This window comes from Chroicocephalus ridibundus, chromosome 1 (assembly GCF_963924245.1).
Source record: "Chroicocephalus ridibundus chromosome 1, bChrRid1.1, whole genome shotgun sequence".
In the NCBI taxonomy this organism is placed as follows: domain Eukaryota; kingdom Metazoa; phylum Chordata; class Aves; order Charadriiformes; family Laridae; genus Chroicocephalus; species Chroicocephalus ridibundus.
Genome location: NC_086284.1, coordinates 170023111 through 170044664, shown reverse-complemented (window position 1 = coordinate 170044664; position 21554 = coordinate 170023111). Strand labels below are relative to the sequence as shown.

The following is a 21554-nucleotide window of genomic DNA, read 5'->3' as shown; positions in this document are numbered from 1 at the left end:
AGTTTCTACTGCAATCTGATAGCTGCAACCAGAACCTGTTAACACCAGATGCCCCTTCCTCCTACCAGCGCCTTGCCCCAGAGAATCCCTGTTCATTCCGGTGAAGCCTAATTAGACTTTGGGAGTGAACAAAAGGAATTGTGTTAATTTCTAACCTGAAATCTAGAAAAATTCTTTCCAGTGAGTTTTCCAGCAGAAGTTGTCACTCATTCAGAGGAGCAACATGAGAATGAAAAACTCACTTGGCACAAGAAAGCCTGTAAATTCTTCATGCGCAAGAAAATTACACTGTTTTGGTTCCAAAAAAAGCCAGTATTTGATAGTGTTCATTAAAAGGCGAGTGGTGCAAAATTCACAGGAATAATTTAAACTGATTTTTGAGCCTCAGTCACCTCGGAGTTAATTTTCTATCATTTTTATTTAAACCCCTTAGACATAATGTAGGTTAAAGTTGAGTGAAGAATGTGGGATGCCTTGAATCAATAAAATCCAACAGGATATGTTCATGCTTTAATTTATATTAGAGCTTCCAGCATGAAAAGATGAATCTCCTGGTAAAGCACGTAACTCGGTCCACGTGAAAGCTTATACTGATGAAAACTCCCATCAGAAATAAACTGATTGACAGATCTCCACCCCCACTCTACGTGCTATTATTAAATCCAAACCTTTTGCCGCGGCCTATATTTGGGATCGTCCTCCTCTAAAAGAGCACTTTTTTTCCCCCCCTGCTTTGTTACTCCTCCGTACGGGGTTACCTCTATGTCAACACACTTAACTCCTGTTAACAGCATTTCCAGGAAAAGCAGTTCTTCTCAAATTCACTTCAAAAAGCCACCCGTAGATGGCAGCATTCGCACCTAAACAATCAACTTGAACCTAAGCCTTGCAGCAATTAAGTAAACACAGCTCTCTGATTGTTTTTTACCTTATTTTGAAGTTGTTAAATTAGTGTAAGTGGTAGTGCCCACAATTGCGTAAAAAATTTAAAGATTAAAAAATCCAAATGGGAGAAAGACAGACTTGGGCTTTAGTCCCCTCTACAACAAGTTTTGAAAATAGATAGTGGGTTGAAATAATTGAAATACTAAAAGGACGGCAAGATATTAAAACTGAAATTTGGTAAAAATACCAGTTCTGTTAAAAAAAAAAAAAAAGAAAACAAAGTATTTCAGACAACTACTAGTGCACAGCATAGGATCCAATAGGGAAAACCAAGTAAATCCATCATATTGTGATTAACGTGAAGAACTGAGTGACATAACAAAGCCACGACAAATAGGGCTGGACAGAAATTCTGCTCTAACACTGGAGTGCTGTGATCCATTTAAGTCTTCATACTCCTCTTGGATCCATAATAAAAATTTCTCCCACAACAAAGAAGAGTAAATAAAGCAAAATTATTATTTCAAAACTTTATGTACAGATCAATACACAGACAAGTAGACAATGAAAAGATTTATTTTTTTTAGGCTTCAGATACGGGAAATTTCAACCACATTGCTATGAAAAAGAAAGCTGTGCACAAGAGCCATACCATCCACCAATTAATTTTCTGTGTTTTTAAATTCCATGACTGACAAATGACTGCATCTCAGAACAGCTTTTTTGCGCGTTCTAAAAATTGTGTGTAACAAAATGATTCTCCCAATTCCAGAGATTTAGCAATTTTGCTGTTCTACTTGGTGGTGCAGAACAGAAATTACTGAACTTGATTTAGAAAGTTCATTTTAAGCTAAATTAGTAACAAAGCAGCAGAGCATTTTTATGGCATAGTCAAGCACGCGTATCAGCAGTTTGTGGAATCAGTCTCTTCTTTCAGCAACAAGAACATTTCAAAGAAATCAGTAAATTTGTCACTGATCCTGGTTCAAGTCTTTGGCCACAAGCATTGAAGTGACTGGGTGCATAGAGGCTCTATGCTCCAGAAACGTCTTGACAGCCAGATCTCGACACTTATCAAAATTGTAAAGGTCCCTGTAAAAGGAATGAAAAAAAGCACCATTACAAATATCTGTGAAAATCGTACAACGGGGGTTTTCTCAAACTTTTAGTTTTCCCTTGAAAGCCTCACATTAAGGTGCATACTGGGAGACTAAGCTTTCTTCTATTAAAAAAGTCAGCAAGTGGAAAGCAACTCTGAAGATAAGCTTGTTCGCAGTATACAGAAAATTCCAGATTGTATCACTTCAAAGCATAACATAAATACATGTGCAACATCAAGTATTATACATTCCATTAAACTAAAAATGCCAACAGCGTGAGCTCCTACAATTTGGAGATTACTTTTACCTGAACAAGGGTCGAGTAAACTTCATCCTGCCCTGATCTGTTGCCATTTTTAGAGCCAGAGGAATAGCTTCTTCCCACTTGGACTTGATGCAGAGACGCAGCCACCTGGAGGAAAAAAAAATAAAATAAAAAATTTACACTTCTATTTTCATTTGTGGTGGTTAGTTAGCTTATGATTCTGTTCCCATAAGCACTCTAGGCAGTGCTATGTCATCACGGGAATGAGATTCTAGCGAAGTTCAACATAAAATATTTAGTGTCTGACTAGGCATGTTACAAGCGGACTGTTCTATAAAATAGGATACTGTTTTTCAAAGTTTCTCCAAAATGGCCTGATCATTTTCTGCAGCTATATATTTCTTTTATATTACAGCAGCGTCCAGTTGCATCACTCAGAATTAGAGATGAATTATATAGCACTTGTCACATTGGACAAAGTGATTAAAAAACAAAAAACCCAAACAAAACATCAACAGTAACTGGAATGTGCTTGTTTTGTTTTAAAAATAATAAGAAATTGATCTTGTTACAAGAAATAGAAACTATACTGTATGTTAGCTAAGGCAGAATAACCGTTACTATTGCAAGTGTATGCAAATATGTACCAGTAGCAAAATATGTAATACTTCAAGATTAAAGATTACTTATGTCCTCAACGATACCTTTTTTTAAACAAGTGACATATGTAAACACAATGTGTACATACAAAACAGAAGAAATTAGGATGGCACAAGAATCAAGGCATTTAGCTACAAGCATTTCCTACTTGATTAGAAACTTGCTTTGATATTTACTTTTTTTTTTATGAGATTAAAGCTTTGTGATAGTGAGCATTAAAATGTGATAAAAATGTTTCCAAGTTGTGTTGAAAAAAAAAACCATTAGTACATCAGCAAAAGAACTGATTAGCTAAGTCAGAAGATGTGACTAAATTTTTTGAAAGATTTTTCAGGCATGTTTGAGTCAAAGAGAGGTTTGCTCTTGCAGTATCCAATACAACTCCCAAAACAATATCAGGCCGTCAGGTTCCTTCGCTAGCATGACAGATGAAAATAAAGCACAGCTAATCCATTGCTCACTTCCAGTTCTTTTACTGGACTAGATTTACGCGATTCTCAAGTAACAGAATACCACTCTGGTAAGCGTGCTTCCACATGCACTGACAGAAAAAAAACCAAACCACAACGACAACAAAAAAAACCCAACGCCAAAACCCTACACCAGTTGTATACAACAGCATGTCTCGTGAAGCAGGACAGTTTGTTTCATGAAAGCATTTAGGAAAATGCCCATACTAGAACAAACCTGAATCTTATTTCAGAATTGTGTATAGCATTGAAGTCATATACTTGCTGCATTCGTTTGACATGGGACACTGGAAGAGGAGGCTGAAAAAGGAAATTGCATAGTCAGAATAAACCAGAGGCACACTTTAAATTCAAGAACACTGATGCTACAAAGGAATTAAAAGACAAATATTTGTATTTGTTTCTTTCACCTTCTCATAGTATTAGGGAAGGGGCAAGGAATAAATGTTAACAAATTCCCACATCCAGTACTACCCAATGTACTACTGAAACATTCAAAACTTGAAGCATTTTCATTCCATTTTATTTATAGCGTATTTGCTATAAGATCAAATACAGACAAATTCATAGTTTTTACTTTTCAATCCAAAATACTCTATATGTTGCTCATTAGCTGAAGAGCCAGACATAATCTGGGAGGCACGGCTGAAGTTTTAGTAACCATGTATGGTGAGAGCAGGTTATTTTAGCAAAACTTAAAAGAAAATTGACAACTTAATTCCCAAGGCACACTTGGGCTTCTGCGCCTGCTTTTGTGATACCAGAATTAAGTTACTCCAGGCATTCATTTACCTCCAGAAGCAACAGTGCCAGGAACTCAATCAACTGATGAGATGACATTTCCTTCAGGTCTGCTGAGCTGAATGAGCCTAAATCACTCTCTTTTGCCTAAAAGAGAACGGTTACTTAAGTTTCTACCAGGTATTTCAAAGTACAATCAGGTGTAATTTTTTGTTTGGACATCCGCATTTACTATTGAGCCATTCCACATAAAAGATATCCACTGTCTTTCTGTTAAAGTTAAGTGAAAAATCCCATACTTTTTCTTTAAAAAGTAACATTGAGGAGAAGAAAGTTAAATACAAGTACAGTGAAAAGCCAGAGTTAACAAAAGGAAGGTATGCTGAATTCTCTATTAGTTGTACGAGTCTTATGGTTAAAATTATGAGAAAACTGTATGCTATTAGTTACCTATTATGATTTATGTATTTCAGTTTTTGATGAGAAATGCATACTAGCTCCAGTATAATGTAGGGGAATTATTGCTAATACGATACAATCAGTAATGTTTTTAAATGAAGCCATAATATCAGGGTTTCAAAAAGAATACTCTCAGTTTGGTTACTATGTATTTATAACAAAAAGTTGGTGGTGTGCCTTGTTAAAATATGTACAGCACTTCATGTACAGAAGTCATAGTAAATGCACAGACTCTATGATGAAAGGCTAGTGTACGAAATGCAAAATCCCTGGCAGCCATACTAGCACCCTAAATACACTCTCACTCGGCAACGGATAGATTTCAGGAGAGAATGGCTCACTTTATATAAAGAGAACTAGCTTTTCCAGATACAGACACCTCAGCGTTCTTTAACTACTCACTTGGATCCATCTTTGGCTCAAAGCAACACAAGCATTCGCTAGTGTCATATCATATCTGTCAAAAATTAAAAACAAAGGATCACACTTTGGAAACACAAAAAGCTCCTGTAGTATTTTTATGAGAATGCATACAAGTTATTTTCAAATGGTTCCATATCTGTTTGTTATAGACTCCAACTCGATCTCGCACCACAATTTACAAAAGATTGATTAGAATCATATGTATTTTAGTTTTAGTTAGAAGCACTTAGTGCACAGGTGACACTATCCCTTGATCTCATACACTCCTAAAATGATTAATACTTTTGAGCGTATATGCTTGTACATATATTACGGCTTATAGCCGAAAACAGAATATTGTTGCAACAAACTGTCAGAAGAAAGAATCTTTCCTAGCAACTTTCAAAGCAACATGAATTTCCACCATAATAAAAAAATAAAAAAATGAAAATATGAACAGCAACATTTTTTCCTGCTATATATACACATATATTAATTTCTACATCGTACAGGACATTTTCTAATAGAACATTTGTGGGAAGACTTTCACCATGTTTACAAACTGCTTTACGACTTTGGAAAATCATGTGCAATCTGAAGAAGGAAAGGATGAACTATAAAAGAATGCAGCTTACGTCGGCATCACTGGTGGCATTCCTGGAGCATGAAACCATGAGTTCCAATCAACTTTATCAAGAATGTCTACCTACAAAGCAACACAAATTCATATTCAATTTTACATGTTATTTTTAGTGAAAAGTATACTCTACAAAAACTAGTTTCAATCTTTTTTTTTTTTTTTTTTTTTAAACATCCCTCCAATTACCCTGGAGAATCCTATACAGACTACTTCAAAACAAAATATTCCCTTCTAGGGAAAAAATAAAAGCATGATAATGCAAAATCATCTTAAGTTTCACATAATTAGAAGGTTTCAAGCAATTAGTTTTAAATACTACCCAACCTTATCCTTGAAGTAGGAGTACAAGAACTTCTTCCAGTCCTCTGTTACTATGCTTTTATAAGCAAACTGCTGAATGTAAGCCTTCAAGAAGCCAATGAAGACATCTAACAGTTAAAAAACAAAATGTTTTAGTGTTTGAAATTAAAATGGGAAATAATCATATATAAAGACTGACTAACACTTACCTGGTCCTCCAAGAAGTTGTTCAAGGTAAAAAAGCAAAGCAAAGCCTTTCTCATACGGAACAGATGAATAGGCAGCATCAGGATCTACATCCCTCAGATCAGGGACGAGGTTAGTTACAGGATTTTTCTCTCCAAAAGTATTTATCTGTGACAAAGATACAAGAAAATATATTAATCTAGGAAAACTCGCACTCTTGCAAATCACTACCAACCCTATTTATAAAGGTATAATCCATCCAAAACTAAGATGGGCTCATTTCAAAGTATTCTTTCTCGTTCTTTTTCCTGAAATTCTGAATCTGCACAAAACAGTTTACTGAACTTTTTTCTTGTTGTATCAGTATCTGATCGCGTATCAAACAGAAAGATGTTAGGATCAATCACTCTGTGCTCCAGCTGTCTCAAAGCAGTTTATTATTGTCATGTCTGTCATTACCACAAGCACCTAATAAACTCTCTATATTTATCCCTTTATTAACAAACTATTCAAACTACTTAATTTAAATGGGTGATATAAAGAGTAAAATACAATGAGGAAATATTTATAGTAAGCCAGGAAAACTGCATCACCAAATGAATGAAAGGGCTGGGAACATTACAGGCTGGAAATCCAAAAACTGAAGTTTAACCATGTTACCTAAACACAAAACTAAACAACTTTCCTACACAGTAACAGATTATGAATATGCCCAATTATAACGTAGTACACAGGAGAACAAGAAATCAACTACTTGCACGAGGCACTGGAAATTCTGATGGTCATGCCTGCAGATAATTCTGACAAGCTTTCAGTTGCTTACCAGTATGCTAACAGGTAATACTGAAATTTAGCCATACCCAGAACAACCAAGAAAGTCTGAAGAGATGTTCATCCTTACAAAACATCTTAAAACAGTTCAAAAAGCTTTATCTAGTCTGAGTATAATAAGCTATTACCTTGGGAATCAAAGTTGTTCATCCTCTAATAAAAAAGCGTTAGCAAAGCTGACTAGACAAGCCTTATTTGTGGGAAACACATAACACCAGCTTTTTTTTATTTAGGTATATGCTTAAACATAAAGTTAACTTTAAAAATATTTACCGTATTCTGCAGTTCTCTCCAACCTCCTAGGGCTTTAAAGTGCCTGAACTGCTCACCAAACAACCGACCACCAATCCTGCGTTCCAGGTATACAGTATGTCCCTCATTCAGCCTGGAAATACATTGATAAAGTCAGCACTGGTAAGGTGGCAAAATGAATTTAGTTGGTCTCTACAGATTAAGTTAAAAATATGATTTGCATTGCATTGAACATCACACCTACCAAAAATGCTCCCACGTTTTGTTTGTTACCAAGTTTCCTGTCCAGCTGTGAGATATTTCATGAGCAATAACCTAAAATACAGAAAACAACAACAGAACTCCCGTTTAGACGACTCTGGAAAATTAACATCAAATCCCAACAGAAAGAAAAAAAAACTCTAATGGGATCTCATTTACTGTGCTACATTCCCAAAGCCAGTTAGCATTGACAGCTCCGTAAATCTATCCATACAAATATTTAAAGGACTAACATTATCCTGCTGAACCCTCTCAGGAATAATTTTGAGTGTCCAGCCTGCAAGTCACAGAGATGCCCTGATAAACAAAAATAATTCCTCTGGTAGCACAATGCAGGTACTTGTTTATGAAATCACATTTCAGAATAGTGAACCCATGCCCAGTGACGGACTAATACTACTTTCCCACCTAAGCAACTTCTGCAGCGCTGAGATGTTCTAAAACATCAAATAGGAGGAAAACAATCACCCCTAGAAGGATAATGATGCATGATATATCAAAAAGTGTCCATGTCAAATATTTCAGTATTCTTCGGATAAGACAATCATATTATTTTTTTTGAAGCAGTATATCAGTCTAGTAGAAAGACACATGAGATAAAACAGCGTCCAGAGTACTCAATTTTCCAGAAAAAAACCAGAATTTACTCAAATCGTACTTGTGATTTTCACTTTAAAAGAAAACTCTACATAATATGAGTTCTAGTGCACAGGCAGACATATAGAGAAAGAAGTTCCCTACAAACAATTTTGATGAGATTAATTCACTTGTAGTTTTTAAACATATCTATACACGGGACAGGAAGAGAGCCACTGAGCAGCTAACTCCAAGCCAGGCCCCTATGCATAGAGACAGCCGTATTATTTTCATCTGTTCATTATACAAAATAGATATGTCTCCCATTTTCTAGACTTTACTTAGAACTAAAACTCACTTTGTAAGACTCCCTGAGTTACTGCCTTAACTTTAATTCCTCCAATGAAAAAGAGACCAAGTTTTCAGGTATTTATTACAAAGGAAGTTAAGATACAAGTTCAAGTTGTGTTCTACTTGAAGACATGAACTTATTTTGCACTTACATTTGATAGAGATCGATCACCTGCCTAAAAAAAAAAAAAAAAAAAGACAAGGCAGTTGTCAGTTCAAGTAAACCTCAAAATACACCACTTAATGTTTCATGGATGATCCCTGACTCCAAAGGAGGCAGGAATATTTACAGTTCTTTTTAGGGGGAAGATTAATCCAATTTGTGGATTAATATCCATCACTTGATGGAAATGCAAGCCCTAAGGAAAAACTGACTTTTATCAGTTTTAGACTTACCAGTAGCGTTGGAGTTACAAAAGTAAGACAAGGATTCTCCATACCACCGTAAGGAAAAGAAGGTGGTAACACTAACAAATCATATTGTCCCCATACATAGGGTCCTGCTAAATCTTCTGCTGTTTTCAGCATAGCTTCAGCCTGGAACAAGAATTCACATTAGTTTCTAACATGACTTCTGATTGCAAACACTGAACACATAATAAGCTATGGATCCCTTTCTCTTTCACCTTGGCAAGTCCCACAAGCAAAATAAGTACAAGACTGTATCAATATTTATTTTCAGTAGTAGTTTTGTGTTGCAATAGAACAGCAGCATTTTTTGGGGTGCGAAGCAAAGAAAGGAGAGCTACAGATGAACAAAACACTGAACTACAGTCTGTTCCTTTTCCAGTATTATGTGAAAGTTTACAAAACATTTTTTTTTTTATAATTACCCACCTCAGCAAATTCATAGGCCGATTTATCCACTAGCTCCTTTTCAGCCCACACCAGTGTCCTTGGGCCAATCTTTCTGTTGAAAGTAAAAATGCCACTAAGACACTATGAACTGGAAATAACTCTATGGGAAACTAATACAGAAAGCATATGTTTAACTGTGCTCATGAGTAACTCATGTTGCTGAAGAAACTCAATAGAGAGTCTTTGTCTCTATTTCTACTCCACTGCTAAAGTAAAGCTTTACAAACCAAACCACAAACATCCACTGTTTGGGAAAAATAACTAGGAAACACATTTATAGATTTTAAAATGCTGTAAAGCATATATAAAAGCATGATTATGGCCTAGATTAACACGTCTTTGTGCAGATGAGCAATGACGCCAAAGCTACAATTTTCTGCATTTTGTACATGATGAGGCTTATCTGTTACCTGAGAAAAGAGATACTATTCTCTGAGCTGTAAAAACCCCTTAGTGGTTCAAATCAATTCCAAACTCTTCAAGGTATTTCTTTACCTTACAGCAAAAGCATATTCTATAGAAAAAATGATGCAAGAGTGAATCAAGATGCATGCAGTTTGATACATCAAAGTTCTAGAAACATTTTAAAACTACAAACAAGACCAAGAAACAAAGAAGATAACTCTAAAGATTTATTATGACTATTAATATTTTTGCTTTGTGCAGATTCACTCACCTGCTTTCTAATGCTCCAACCACTAAAGCAATCAAGTAGCAAGGTATGGGAACCTAGTGGAGAACATGAGAAAAAAAGAAATTTGTAATGTGAGCTATCAACACAACTGATTCAAAGAAAAACAAAGGTACGTAAATAAAGAAGTGTGGATATTTTCTCCATAGTTTCCTGCCTTATGTTATAATAAAGAGATTGCTTTTTCCTCCCCAAATTATATTCCTTTATCTGCAAGTCCTTGTTTCACAGCTGTTTTGCACAAAGGCCACAAAATTTTAAGTATCATCTGTTTGAAAAAAATCTGCGTGCATAAGAGCATACAAAAATGCCACTGGTTTGAATACTGTTCAAAAGAAAGTCAGTTTTACCATGGAAGTCAGTTTTACCTTACGGAAGAAGTTAAGAGATACTGCTCCGATAAAGGGCAGCTGTATCACACAGAAAGATGCACGAAGAGCTTTTATGAATTCAAGTAAACAAGAACATTTATGGATACAAAAGATATTCAATTTCCTTGTTTGGAATTAAAATAAATTCTAAACATTTGTTATTTTAAGAAAAAAAAATCTCAAAGCTACAGTATCTATAGAGAAATGCTTTCTCCCAGTGCTCTGGAAACAAGAGGGTAACACAGCCGTCCCTGTAAAAATTCTATTTGATCTGACTAAACAACATTAAATAAGCAAGATTTTAAATCATAATTACTTGGAGAAAAGATTTCAGAAAATTTTATTCCAGCAGTATCCCCAAACCATTTTAATAGCATTTATTAGAATACCCATATCATCACTTGTGTTTTAATTTTATATATTAACCCACAGAATATATTCTTTAAAAGGTTTAAGTGTTATAGACAAGTTATTAGAAGACTGTTAATATATCCCCACATTTTAGTGCCCAATTTCCTAACCTGAAATTTTGAAATTACTTCAAATCTCAATGGCTGTTGGGTTATAAATTCATTTTTACAGAGGCTGATCTCCACTAAACTTCTTACCAGCCTGGCCGTGCAGGAGCAAAAAAAGTAGTTTTAGGTAAGCTCAGCACACAAACATATCCAAGAGTCTGATGCATTTGCCTTTGTCATCTAAGCAAAAACACGCCTTTTCTAACAAATCAGTCTCATAGTTTTGTAGATGAGATGATATGTATGTCTTCTTTAATACATTTGTCTTTTTTCATTTATATATTTTGTGTTCAATGCATTTGACTTTTTTATTTAATGAAACGCATACCTTTTCTAACAAATTAATCTAATGGCTTTCTATATTAGAAAGTGTAGTATAATTTCAATTAGACTAAATGTTATTCCTTGTACAGGTCCACCAAACTTATCAACAGTGTATTTCTAGATAACATACAGCTCTGGATAATACACAACATAGAAGCCTTATGCATTAGACAGAGAGTGGCAATTGTTTTCGGCTCCACAGAGAAGGCAGAACACTGCATAAGGAAGAGCCCACAGATAAGGTAACAACTTTTTCCCTCTCTCTCTCCCCTCTTGCCACTCAGGTTTCACATAGCAGCCAAATCAACCAAACAGCTGCTGCAGTTCAGAGTAGGTTCCCCTCCTCTATTCCAGTCACTCAATTCCATCCCTCCCTTGCAGTCATTCAGTCCCTCAGCAGCCTAGATCAGCTTACTAAAACAATTTCTTTTCTAAGCTTATATTAATTTTATCTGCTTGTTTGGCAAAATGAACTAGGCTCACCAAGAGATCCCCTAAACATCAAAACTGTAACCCAAAAAGCTGAGAGAACAAAAACACCAGAAAAGTAAATTGAGACTGCCACTTTAGGAGCAGTGGAATCATTAAACTAGCTGCACCACTTAATAAAACTTCATCTTGAAAACAGTAATCTTTAATTAGCTGGAAATACTTTCCATAAAAGCCAAAGTTTTCACCTTTAAGAAAAAAAATATCTCTATTGTCAGAATTTGCCTAACTTCAAGTTAAAAATTGGTTCCAATGCTCAGCCTCACTGCTAAGATCTTGGTAAACTGAAACTCCCATGTTATTCAAGTCCCTGCATTACTTCCCAAGAATCAGTGCAGACAGAAGGGGTTTTGACAGTACTAGTTTTGAGTATACTAAATATTTTTAAAACTCTTAATTTGGCTTTTCTGACAAAACAACCAGTAAACATCAACCAACTGGTTGACTTTCCAGAGTTGGAGATTTGTAATACCTCGTATTTCTACAGTGGCAAAGAGACATCACAGGTCACATGATTTATCAATGACATCAAAACCATATCTGAAGTGATTGTGAACTGCATGAGTTAGGAATAAGACCTCAGGCATGTGTTTACTAGCCTAGAGCACTTACGTCCTGACTGAAAAGGTATATCTTCCGACTGCTGTCCTCCGGGTCAGGCATCTCTCCATCGCGATTAGCGCTCATTAGAGCCACCAACTCTTTAGGAACAGATATCTGAAAGGTTACCCAACTATGAGGAACTCAATTGTCACACAGGATTATACAATATACTAGAAGCAGCGATAGTAAAAGAGGTAGCCCAGATTTGTTCTGTTGTTAAGTCCCCTCTGTCAAGGAGAATACAAGGCATACAGAAAATTTTGTTTTAAAGGCTGGTGATATTTAATTAACTAGGATTACCTCCGACAGAAGTTAAGTTTCACATTCTTCACACTACTGAATTGTAATATGACATTTCACTTTTTACTTCCTTAAAACAATCTGACTATTTATGCCAGAACTGCAAAGATCCCCTAACTATGTACCAGAATACATTACTTCTTAAGACATATATGAGAGTAATTTCAAGGATTTTTACTTCACAGCACTCTTTGTTGTCTTACTGTCAGCTTTTACTGATTTAAGAACATCTTTCTTTTCTACTACAGCACCTTTTTTTGGTCTTTTTTGCTTTTGGAAATAACGATACACATGAATGAAAAGAGAGATGAAATATATTAAAAAAAAAATAATTATAAGACTAGAGTGCCAAAGGGAAGACATGCAATCTTTTGACTCTTACATTAAGCTAAAAGTCAATATTCCCTGGTTTTATTTTAGGCCACATGCCAGCAGCTACAAAAAAAAATAAAATTCACTCATGGTAGTAGTTGTCTTTAGTTAGACACACATGACTTGGGTTCATCTACCTCTGCACAGTAGGTTAGTTTCACAGCAGGTGTGTCTTGGCACGGAAAGATGGCTCTGCAGTGGGTAGCCTGGAGAGGGATTAAAAAAGCAGAAACAAATTAAACCAACAATCTTTCTAATGCAGAGGAGTAGAAATAAATCAAACTAATATATTACATTGGAAATCTATACAGCTCCTCCAGAGAGTTCATTATCTACAAACCAATACTTCCTATCACTTATAGCTTATCGTAGTTTTCATAGTTAAGGGTTTTCTAAAAGAAATAATGGTAGGTAAGGCAGATTAATAGCCACATATATGGATTGCAAAGGACTGCATATTGTTCAACAAGAATACTGGAGAGGGTAAAGCGGCTCTGGAATTATTAAATTGCAAACATATAATAAAACCTCAGCAATGTCCTGACTTATTAAGTGTTTTCATTTAGAACCTTTGACACACACAATTAGAAGTTATGGGCTACTGTACTTTCCCCTCCTAACCTTCCTCTCCAGCTCTTTGGAAACCAGGGGCAATTACAGTGGCATGTAAACAACAAGTTTAAATAAAAAAAAACAATCCACTCAACCTGACACTGGCTGAAGAGAAACGGGTATTTCTTTCCAGAAGTTTGCTCTGGAGTAAACCATTGGAGAGCTGAAGACTTTGGAGAGCTTTCAAAAGAGATTTCAACAACTGCTTCTTGTCCCCTGTGTAATAAAGAATATAGTCAGACTGTTTTGACATAACTCCTCATCACTACTGAAATTCCTCTACAAAGATTTATGGAAAATAGCAGCACTGTCTCAAAAGCATTAAAAAGAAAGACAAGTAGCCTATCAAAAACAACTTTTCCCTTTCGATTATGATAGTAAAAATTAGTTGGGTTTATTTGAATTTCAACGTCCCAAGACACTTCCATTACTGTTTTTACTAACCAGAAACTTTCCCTTTTCTCTCTTCAAGGAGAACACGGACTTTTTCTTTAAATTATTTGGACTGGCTACATACACACAGTTTTGTCACAGCTACCTAACATTGTACATATAAGTATAAAAACCCCACTGCAATAAGCAAACAAAAAAGTGTATAAAGCTTATATAAGAACATGCATGCTTTAATAACATAGGATTTGTGTATTCTGTAAATAAAAATTTAGATTTTGCAGCTGATGTTATGTTCTGTAAGTACGATCCTTAATCAGAAAATAAAACAATACTGAAAACAGTAATTTACTGGAAAACTCTATTGGCAGTAGGGTTAACAAGAAAAATAAAAAGCGTTCAAATTTTATTCAGGGTTTCAGAACTGGTGTACACTAAAAACTAACAGTTCTGTGCAAGACAGGTACCAGCTTGCTAAAACACACATAAGCCTGACACATTCACACTCTTATTTTTCAAAAACATAACCATCACTGACACCAAAAGCACACAGAAGTACTCGCTTCTGTTACCACAAAGTTCCAGGTAATACATGCAACTTTATAGAATTAACAATGTAACGATAAATCAGAACAAACTTTGGGTAATCAGAGGAGTTGGGCACTAGATAAGCTGACTAGGTATACATATCTGGTTATCTGGTTTATAACCACTATTCCAAAGTACATATTTGACAAGAAAAGAGAAAATAATTTGTATTACCACAAGACACATTGCTTACTGAAAGTCGGACTTTCAGTTGCAACTCCTACCCTTTCCTATAACTGTTTTATTGTATATTTACATGGGGGACTACACCTCAGACAAGATTATAAATTCTTATGACCACGACTCATAACTCCCCCAGGTAGCTTTTTTTCTTACGGGAAATCTAGCAATAAAAAAAAAGCTGGAAGTCAAACAAAAGAAACAGACACAAGTTTTTGCTGTGGCCTGTTTGTTCAAGTACTTAATTTGTTCAATTTCATGTCACATCATAAGCATTTCCCCAGAAGGGACAGCTGTTGTATGACATTCCTTTCTCTTCCACATTATGTGTGTTTCTAAATTGCACTAATTCAGAGAACAACAACAACAAAAAATTAGAAACCAGACATGAGTCTGTAGAGGTAGTAACCAGTTTTGAAAATAAAACAGTAAGAAGCAACTTAGTATAAAATTTTATTCAAACAAGCAAACCTCCTTATACAATCTCAGCTTTCAGCTTTGCACGTGAGATACCACAGAGTTATAACATACAAAGCAAACTGGCAAAAAGCATATTGCAATCTGGCAGCAACTTTTTAATTTGTGCAATTTAAGAGGTAGATTATGGTTAGTTCATTCTCTATCACACTGTCAAAACTCAAGTTCCATTTTTTAGGGACCTGGGCTTAGCATAGTCAATACCATATAACTTTTATTATTTGAAAACATGTTTCTATCTAATCATAGCGGTAACCTGCAGTTCTACAGAAATGCAAGATCAGCCCTTGTATAAAAGAAAAGCAAACAGGGTTTGTAACTCCACATGCACCACACTGTAGCAATTCTGAACATGATAAAATTCAGGTAGTTGAAGCAGAAAGAATATTATTCATAAGAAGCACTGGAAAAATTGTGATACATTACACGTCATTTTGCTACTTACTTTAGCAAATAATTTTGTACATCATATAAGACCCAGGGACAGGTACAAAGACTCTCAAAGTTTTGGCTGTCTAATGAAAACCAAATATTCAAAAAACCAATTCCCTACACGATCACACCAAATAAATGCAACACCCTAATTTATAAGTCCCTCTGCAAGCTTTACGCAATGACCCTACAGGCAGACAAGCACCTTATACAGTACATTTCGGAAATCACTGAAAGGAACAGGCAGAAGTGTGTACCTTCTTAGTTCAAAAGGAAGTGTGATTTCCAGGGGAGCTCCCTTGAAACTGTGCTTTTCTCCAAAAACAAATTTTGCATCCTGCCCATTTACGGTCACTTTAAATACCTGTACGTCTCTTGTATCCAAGACCTGTAACGAAGCAAATATTACATACTTGTTAAATAGTATAATAATTAACATAGCCCTCATCAAATCTGAAGCGCAAGTCTCTCTGAAGGAAAAGGTATTTACTAAGTAAAACCAGAAAAATTAACTATCTCGAGTACACAGAATGAGCATTTTAAGAGAGCAGCACCGAACTTACAAAACTGGAGAGGGAAGAGGAAGAAAACCAATTTCTGACCATCAAAGTGGAAACGGCAGTTTACGAAGTAAACTACAAAGGTAAAAGACTTCACAGCACTGCAATGAAATGAGGAGAACGGTAGAAAAGCCCCTGCAAAGGCTTCCATCCTGGAACTAGCCACTATGAATCAAGACTTTCATGCAACAGAAGATGAATTAAATAACGCTGCATTCCCATATGCAGCCTGAGTGAAGTTTTACTCTTTATTATTAACAGGATGGATTTTTTTTTCTCGAAAAAATAAACGCCAATCACAAAAGGATTTATAGGGCCAACGTGAAAAAAAAAAACAACCACAAACCCCAAACGTCACTTTACGTATAAAGGAACACTAAAGAGGTTTATACATTTCTTTGCACAGCTAACCGAGAAAGCAGCTGGCATAATAAAACACACAGGTGAAAAAGACATAAACGTAGTTTTCCAACGCTTTATCCCCATCTTTTCGGCAACCGGCTCTTCGCCATTTTAACGGGAAAAGACACGTTTCGACCCTTCCCTTGCACAACGCCCCGGCTCTGGGGATGAAGAGCAGCAACCCTGGGCTGTCCAGCGGCAGCCAGGCGCTGCTCGCCCGCGGTCGGCGAGCCCGCCCAGCGCCGAGGCTCCAGACGAGGAGGCGCCGGAGGAGCCCGAGGGCCAAGTGGCCGCCGACGGCGGCAGGGAAGGACGGAGGGACCGGATTGACGGCCGAGGGGAAGGAGAGAACTGAGGGGAAGCGGCGCCGAGGCCGGAGGAGACGGGGCGCCGCGGGCAGGGCCGCCGTCCCCCTCAGAGGGGACTCCGGGGCTCTCCCCTCACAAGCCGCGGTCGCCCCTCCGCACCCACACGCCCCCACCACCGCCGCCCTCGCCGTTACCAGGCAACGCAGCGCCTCGCGCTCGGCGCGCGCGGTGAAGGCCGCCGTGCCTCGCAGCGCCCGCGCGCCGAAGTCCGCGCGGCAGCGCAGGTAGAGGTGCCGCGTGCGGCAGCAGGCAGGGGAAGCGAAGGAGCACGGGTCCGCCATAGCTCGCGCGCCACCAGCCGTCTGCCGCGCGGCGGCGGACAGCGCCGCGGACGGCCCGCCCACCGCGGGCGGGAGGTGGGAGGGTGAGCCCGCGCGCCGGCCGCTGGGAGGCGTAGTTCCGTCCTCCGCAGGGAGGGGGAGGACAGCGCGGAGTGGGAACTACAACCCCCGTGAAGCATTGCGGGGAGGAGGCGGTGCCAGGCGCGCCGAGCAGCGTGATTGGCTGCCGGGGGCAGGGGCAGGCGCGCCTCCGGGATGCCAGCATGTGGAAAGCATGTCATGCCTGCGCGGAGAGTACTTATTGTACAGTTCCTCGTTAGTATAGTGGTAAGTATCCCCGCCTGTCACGCGGGAGACCGGGGTTCGATTCCCCGACGGGGAGGTACGAAATTTTTTTTTCGTCCCCTTCCTGATAGGGCCTCCACCCCAGGGGCAAAAAGCAATTTCTCTGCGAAATCAAAGCTGCTGCCAGACCGCCCTTGGAAGAGTTCTGCGACGTTAGAGCAGGAAGAGGGGAAGAAGAACGTAGGCCGAGGCCTCTCTGCCTACCCGCTTCAGGCCCGAGGCAGCCTGTGGGGCTGCGGGGTTAAGCAAGCCCAGCTGCTTAACTGAGAGAGTGGGGAAAGTGTTTTCATATTTAAATAGCTAAAACAGCTGAACAAAGGGGGTTAATCAAGCCTTTCAAAAACGTTCCCCTGCTTTCTTAAACCAAGATGAACTCCCCCAGCCTCACCAAAGCCTGAGGCGGAAGCAATGGGCAGAGGGGACAGGTCACACGGAGGCGGCAGAAGAGGGACCGTGGAGTCCCAAAGGAAGTCCCGTGGCCTGCGGCAATGCAGCCCCTTCTTTTAATCCTCAGAACGAGAACTTCGGAGAGCCGGAAGCCCCGAGCCCCTGCTGGACCCCGTCCCAAGCCCGTGCTTCCAGCCAGCGGGCCCGAACCATCGCCTGCACCAGCCAACAGTGCATTGCAAAACAGCTGCGGGACTCCAACATCCCTCCTTACATTTACTTAGTATCATCGGAAACACTTTTTTAGGCTGTCCCCCCCTTTTTTTTTTAAATCCTTCTGCCAAAAAGGCATCCTTTATTTATTTATTTATTAGCATTTCAGCACAAGGATACGAAAAGAGATCTCCTCCCTTCTGCGGGAGGTCAGCAGGTGCCGAGCAGTCAATGTGATCGCCCAAATAAATATCTCTGAGTCAGGAAAGAGCGCATCAGGAAAGAGCCCATCAGATGTAAAAGGGGTGAGGAATTAGGAGCCGAGACCCAAGGCCAAGGCGCCCGGCTGTCTGTGTGTGCCTGGTGTCCAGCGCCTCGGGAGGGCTGGAGGGCCCCGCTCTGGCCCCAGCTTTGTGCGCTCAGTTTCGATAAGATGAATTTGACGCCCTGACCTGGGTATTGAAAACAAATTGTTCTGTGCCACGAGTTGCCTCGCATCAAGCACTCAAATGAGGACATACACAAGAAAAATTACCTCTGTGTAGTAAGAGCTAAGATCCAATTTGATGGCAGAGTTTGGCAACAAAGGGCAATTGCTCTTGAGAAAACACTGCCGGAAGCCATGGACATGTAATGCTGAATGCAGAACCTACCCTTTGTCACCTTTAGAAATCAGTTCCCAAAACAGCGTATCTTCAGCCCATGTGCACACAGCCACGGAAGCAGGGCACCAGGAGCTGCGGGGAGCTGCAGGCACAGGAGGGATGCAAGGCTTGAGGTACAGCGCAAGAGCAAGAGGTGATTTCCATGAGCTCACCAGCTGGTGGCAAAGCCCATAGGCCTCTATGGAGAGGCATATGAGCATCCCACTGCCCCAGCTGTCCCATCTGGATGTGACTCTGAGATGGGAATGTGACAGAACATGAAGAAGAGGGGATGTGCCATGGAGCATCATCTAGAGTGACACTCTGGAGCTTTGTATAAACCAGATGGACTAGAGCCACATGCAGACAACCCAGATAAACCCAGATGTGAGAGGAAGGGACTTTCAGTAGGTCTGTTGCTGCGTGTGTTATAGAAAGAAGAAAAAAATGACCCCAACATTTTTCCTTTTGCAATTTCTGAATTTCCTCCCAGGCCCACTTCCCTTTCTCAAAATCCACATATATATGTCAACAGAAACACAAAGAAACTGATTTTGTTTAGTAGGCACTTTATTTCCAAAAAGAGAATGGACCATAAAATAAGTTGTAAGAACCATTTAGTAGCTCATACATGTTGGCATCCAGTCAGGCAATTTCAGCTGTCATAAAACAATAAAAGATTAGAAAAGCAAATTCATTCAAAACAGAAATATGCTGACAGTGCTTTTCAGGCATAAAAAAAGAGTCTTGCAAGCAACTCCATACCTGCTTAGTCAGCAGTCCTGTTTTCAGATTAAACTTCCACAGTGCACAAGCAAACTACCCAAGAGGCAAAGTTTTGCTATCAACGTGTAGCTTCTAGGATCCCGGGAAGTCACCCTCATTTGTGCGTGGGCAAAGGTAAAAGGAAGAGGAAAAAGGAGCTTAGGGCATTGAGGGGTTTACAAAGTCAGTCCTTCTCCACCTGTGGGGCACTTTGTTCTTGCCTAAGTCTCCCCCAGGTCAACTCAACTTCTTTCCCCTCTCCTGCAGTACCAAATCCTTCCCATGCACACCCATGATGCTGTTGCACCCCACCTGGCAGCGTGGAGCCAGCACCACAAGAATGACAATTCCGGCAAGCCCAGCCATAGTTGCCCACACCGCCTCGGACCTCCATGAGAATGCTGGTGTGGTCCAGGCCAGCTTCCCCACAGGCAAAGTCCACAGGAGGCCCAAGGCAATGGAGCGCTGGCAGGAAGCCTCCTGCAGTGTTTGCAGAAGGAAAGTTTGAATGAAGGCCTGCACTAATGAAATCTGGAGGAGCAAACACTGCCGTATTGCTAGTAGAAATCTTGCCCTGATTTCTTCTTCAAATGCCTACTGAATTATCCATGTACAGCTTTCATCCGCATCTCTTCTGAGGCTTCTAGTCATCCCACTCGGCTTGCCGTCACGTGTGGGTTTTATTATCCTCACCTTATCAAAAGCTCAAGGAAAGCCGATATCAGCTTATGGCTGGGAGAGAAAGCTGTGACCAAACCAGCAAGATGAGAGCAGGCTGGAAAGTAAACTACAGCTTGCAGCCTTGCTGATCACACAGTGCGGTAGCAAAGCAGCGCTGAGGGGAGGTCTGGGCTGGAGGCTCAGCATGAGCATGTTAACAGCATCTTGCTAAAGCATCTTGTTTAAGCGTGTTCAAGCCCTGGGTATGGTGTAACTCTGCGTATCCAGTCCCCTGTGCTGTATCCATATGTGTATTTAACCAAGCGTGTTTTATGTATGCTTAACTCTGCCAAATGTTTTAATTAACCTTTGTCAAGAAGATTTTTGGAAGGCAAAAGATTTCTTTCCAAAACGTTGGAAACTGCTTTATGTCATTTTTAATGACGAAACACAAACTTATGAGGATGGAGAATCTTGGAAGATTTATGCTGGTTACTCTAAGGAGAAGAGGAGAGGATCCCCTTCTTAAACCTAATAACTATAGCAATAAATTCATGTTTTAAGCCCAGTTAAAAAGAAGTGCTTGGCAATTGTTCTAGGCAGTCCCAAGGGGGGAGCTTAAACAGAACCATCTACGGAAAATATGCTACTTGTGTTCTCACTGAGAAGGAAACTAATCAATAAATACGGAGATCAGGTACAGCAGAGTAAAAATTGTCGCTATAAGTGCTCAGCAAGGGCTAATAGCAGGAATAGACAGTGGCAAATTGTTCACAAGCTTTCTTGCAGGTCAGGACATCCAACGTAAGCATGATGAACTGACCATTTAAGAGGATACAAGCCCTCTACTGCACCTTGATTTCTCTACAGGCATCCCTGGTGCTAAACCTGGTAAGAGGAGAGGGGAACGTGGTTGGCCCTCATAAGGTGCTGAAACAATTTGCAGCAGTAGCTGATATATGCTTCTGATCCCTACACACGGTGAACCAGCTGATCATATAAATAAAAAAAAAAGCACCTGGAAGAATTTAATTTTAACTCAAGAAGTTTTAGCCTGTCATTGTTAGTGTCCACTGACTGCTGGCCCTGAGGACCCCAATGAGCTCTGCAGTCTGCTCCCTGCACTGAGGAGTCTGACTGCTGGTGCCCCTCGACCAGCTCTGTGACGGTGCCAGCCTTGGATCAGCCCCTGGGAAAAGAGCTGCGTGCGGATGCCAGCTGGGCCGTGGCTGTCCCTGGTTGCTGTCACTGTCCCTGCCCTGCTCTCCTTGTGCGGGTGCTGGGAGGGTGCGCCCTTGTTGGTGGCAGCATGCCCCTGCCAGCCCCCGAGGAGCAGCCCGCTCCC

General features: G+C 39.6%; 1 protein-coding gene and 1 non-coding gene across 2 annotated transcripts; one reads left to right on the top strand and one right to left on the bottom strand.

Moving 5' to 3' along the window:
* Positions 1 to 1443: 1443 nt before the first annotated feature.
* LTA4H (leukotriene A4 hydrolase) lies at positions 1444 to 17252 on the bottom strand. The gene is made up of 19 exons (XM_063322762.1): positions 17049 to 17252; positions 15842 to 15972; positions 13613 to 13733; positions 13043 to 13111; positions 12243 to 12347; positions 9914 to 9966; positions 9217 to 9289; positions 8776 to 8916; positions 8532 to 8555; positions 7436 to 7506; positions 7213 to 7324; positions 6132 to 6276; positions 5947 to 6050; positions 5618 to 5688; positions 4983 to 5037; positions 4173 to 4268; positions 3598 to 3680; positions 2293 to 2397; positions 1444 to 1977 (listed from the first exon to the last, which is right to left on the bottom strand). The coding sequence occupies exons 1-19, from the start codon at positions 17193 to 17195 to the stop codon at positions 1857 to 1859; spliced, it is 1827 nt and encodes a 608-aa protein (XP_063178832.1). The 5' UTR covers positions 17196 to 17252; the 3' UTR covers positions 1444 to 1856.
* A 253-nt stretch (positions 17253 to 17505) lies between these two features.
* On the top strand, positions 17506 to 17577 carry TRNAD-GUC (transfer RNA aspartic acid (anticodon GUC)). The gene has a single exon. It is a non-coding gene; the product is annotated as a tRNA-Asp (tRNA).
* Positions 17578 to 21554: the final 3977 nt, after the last annotated feature.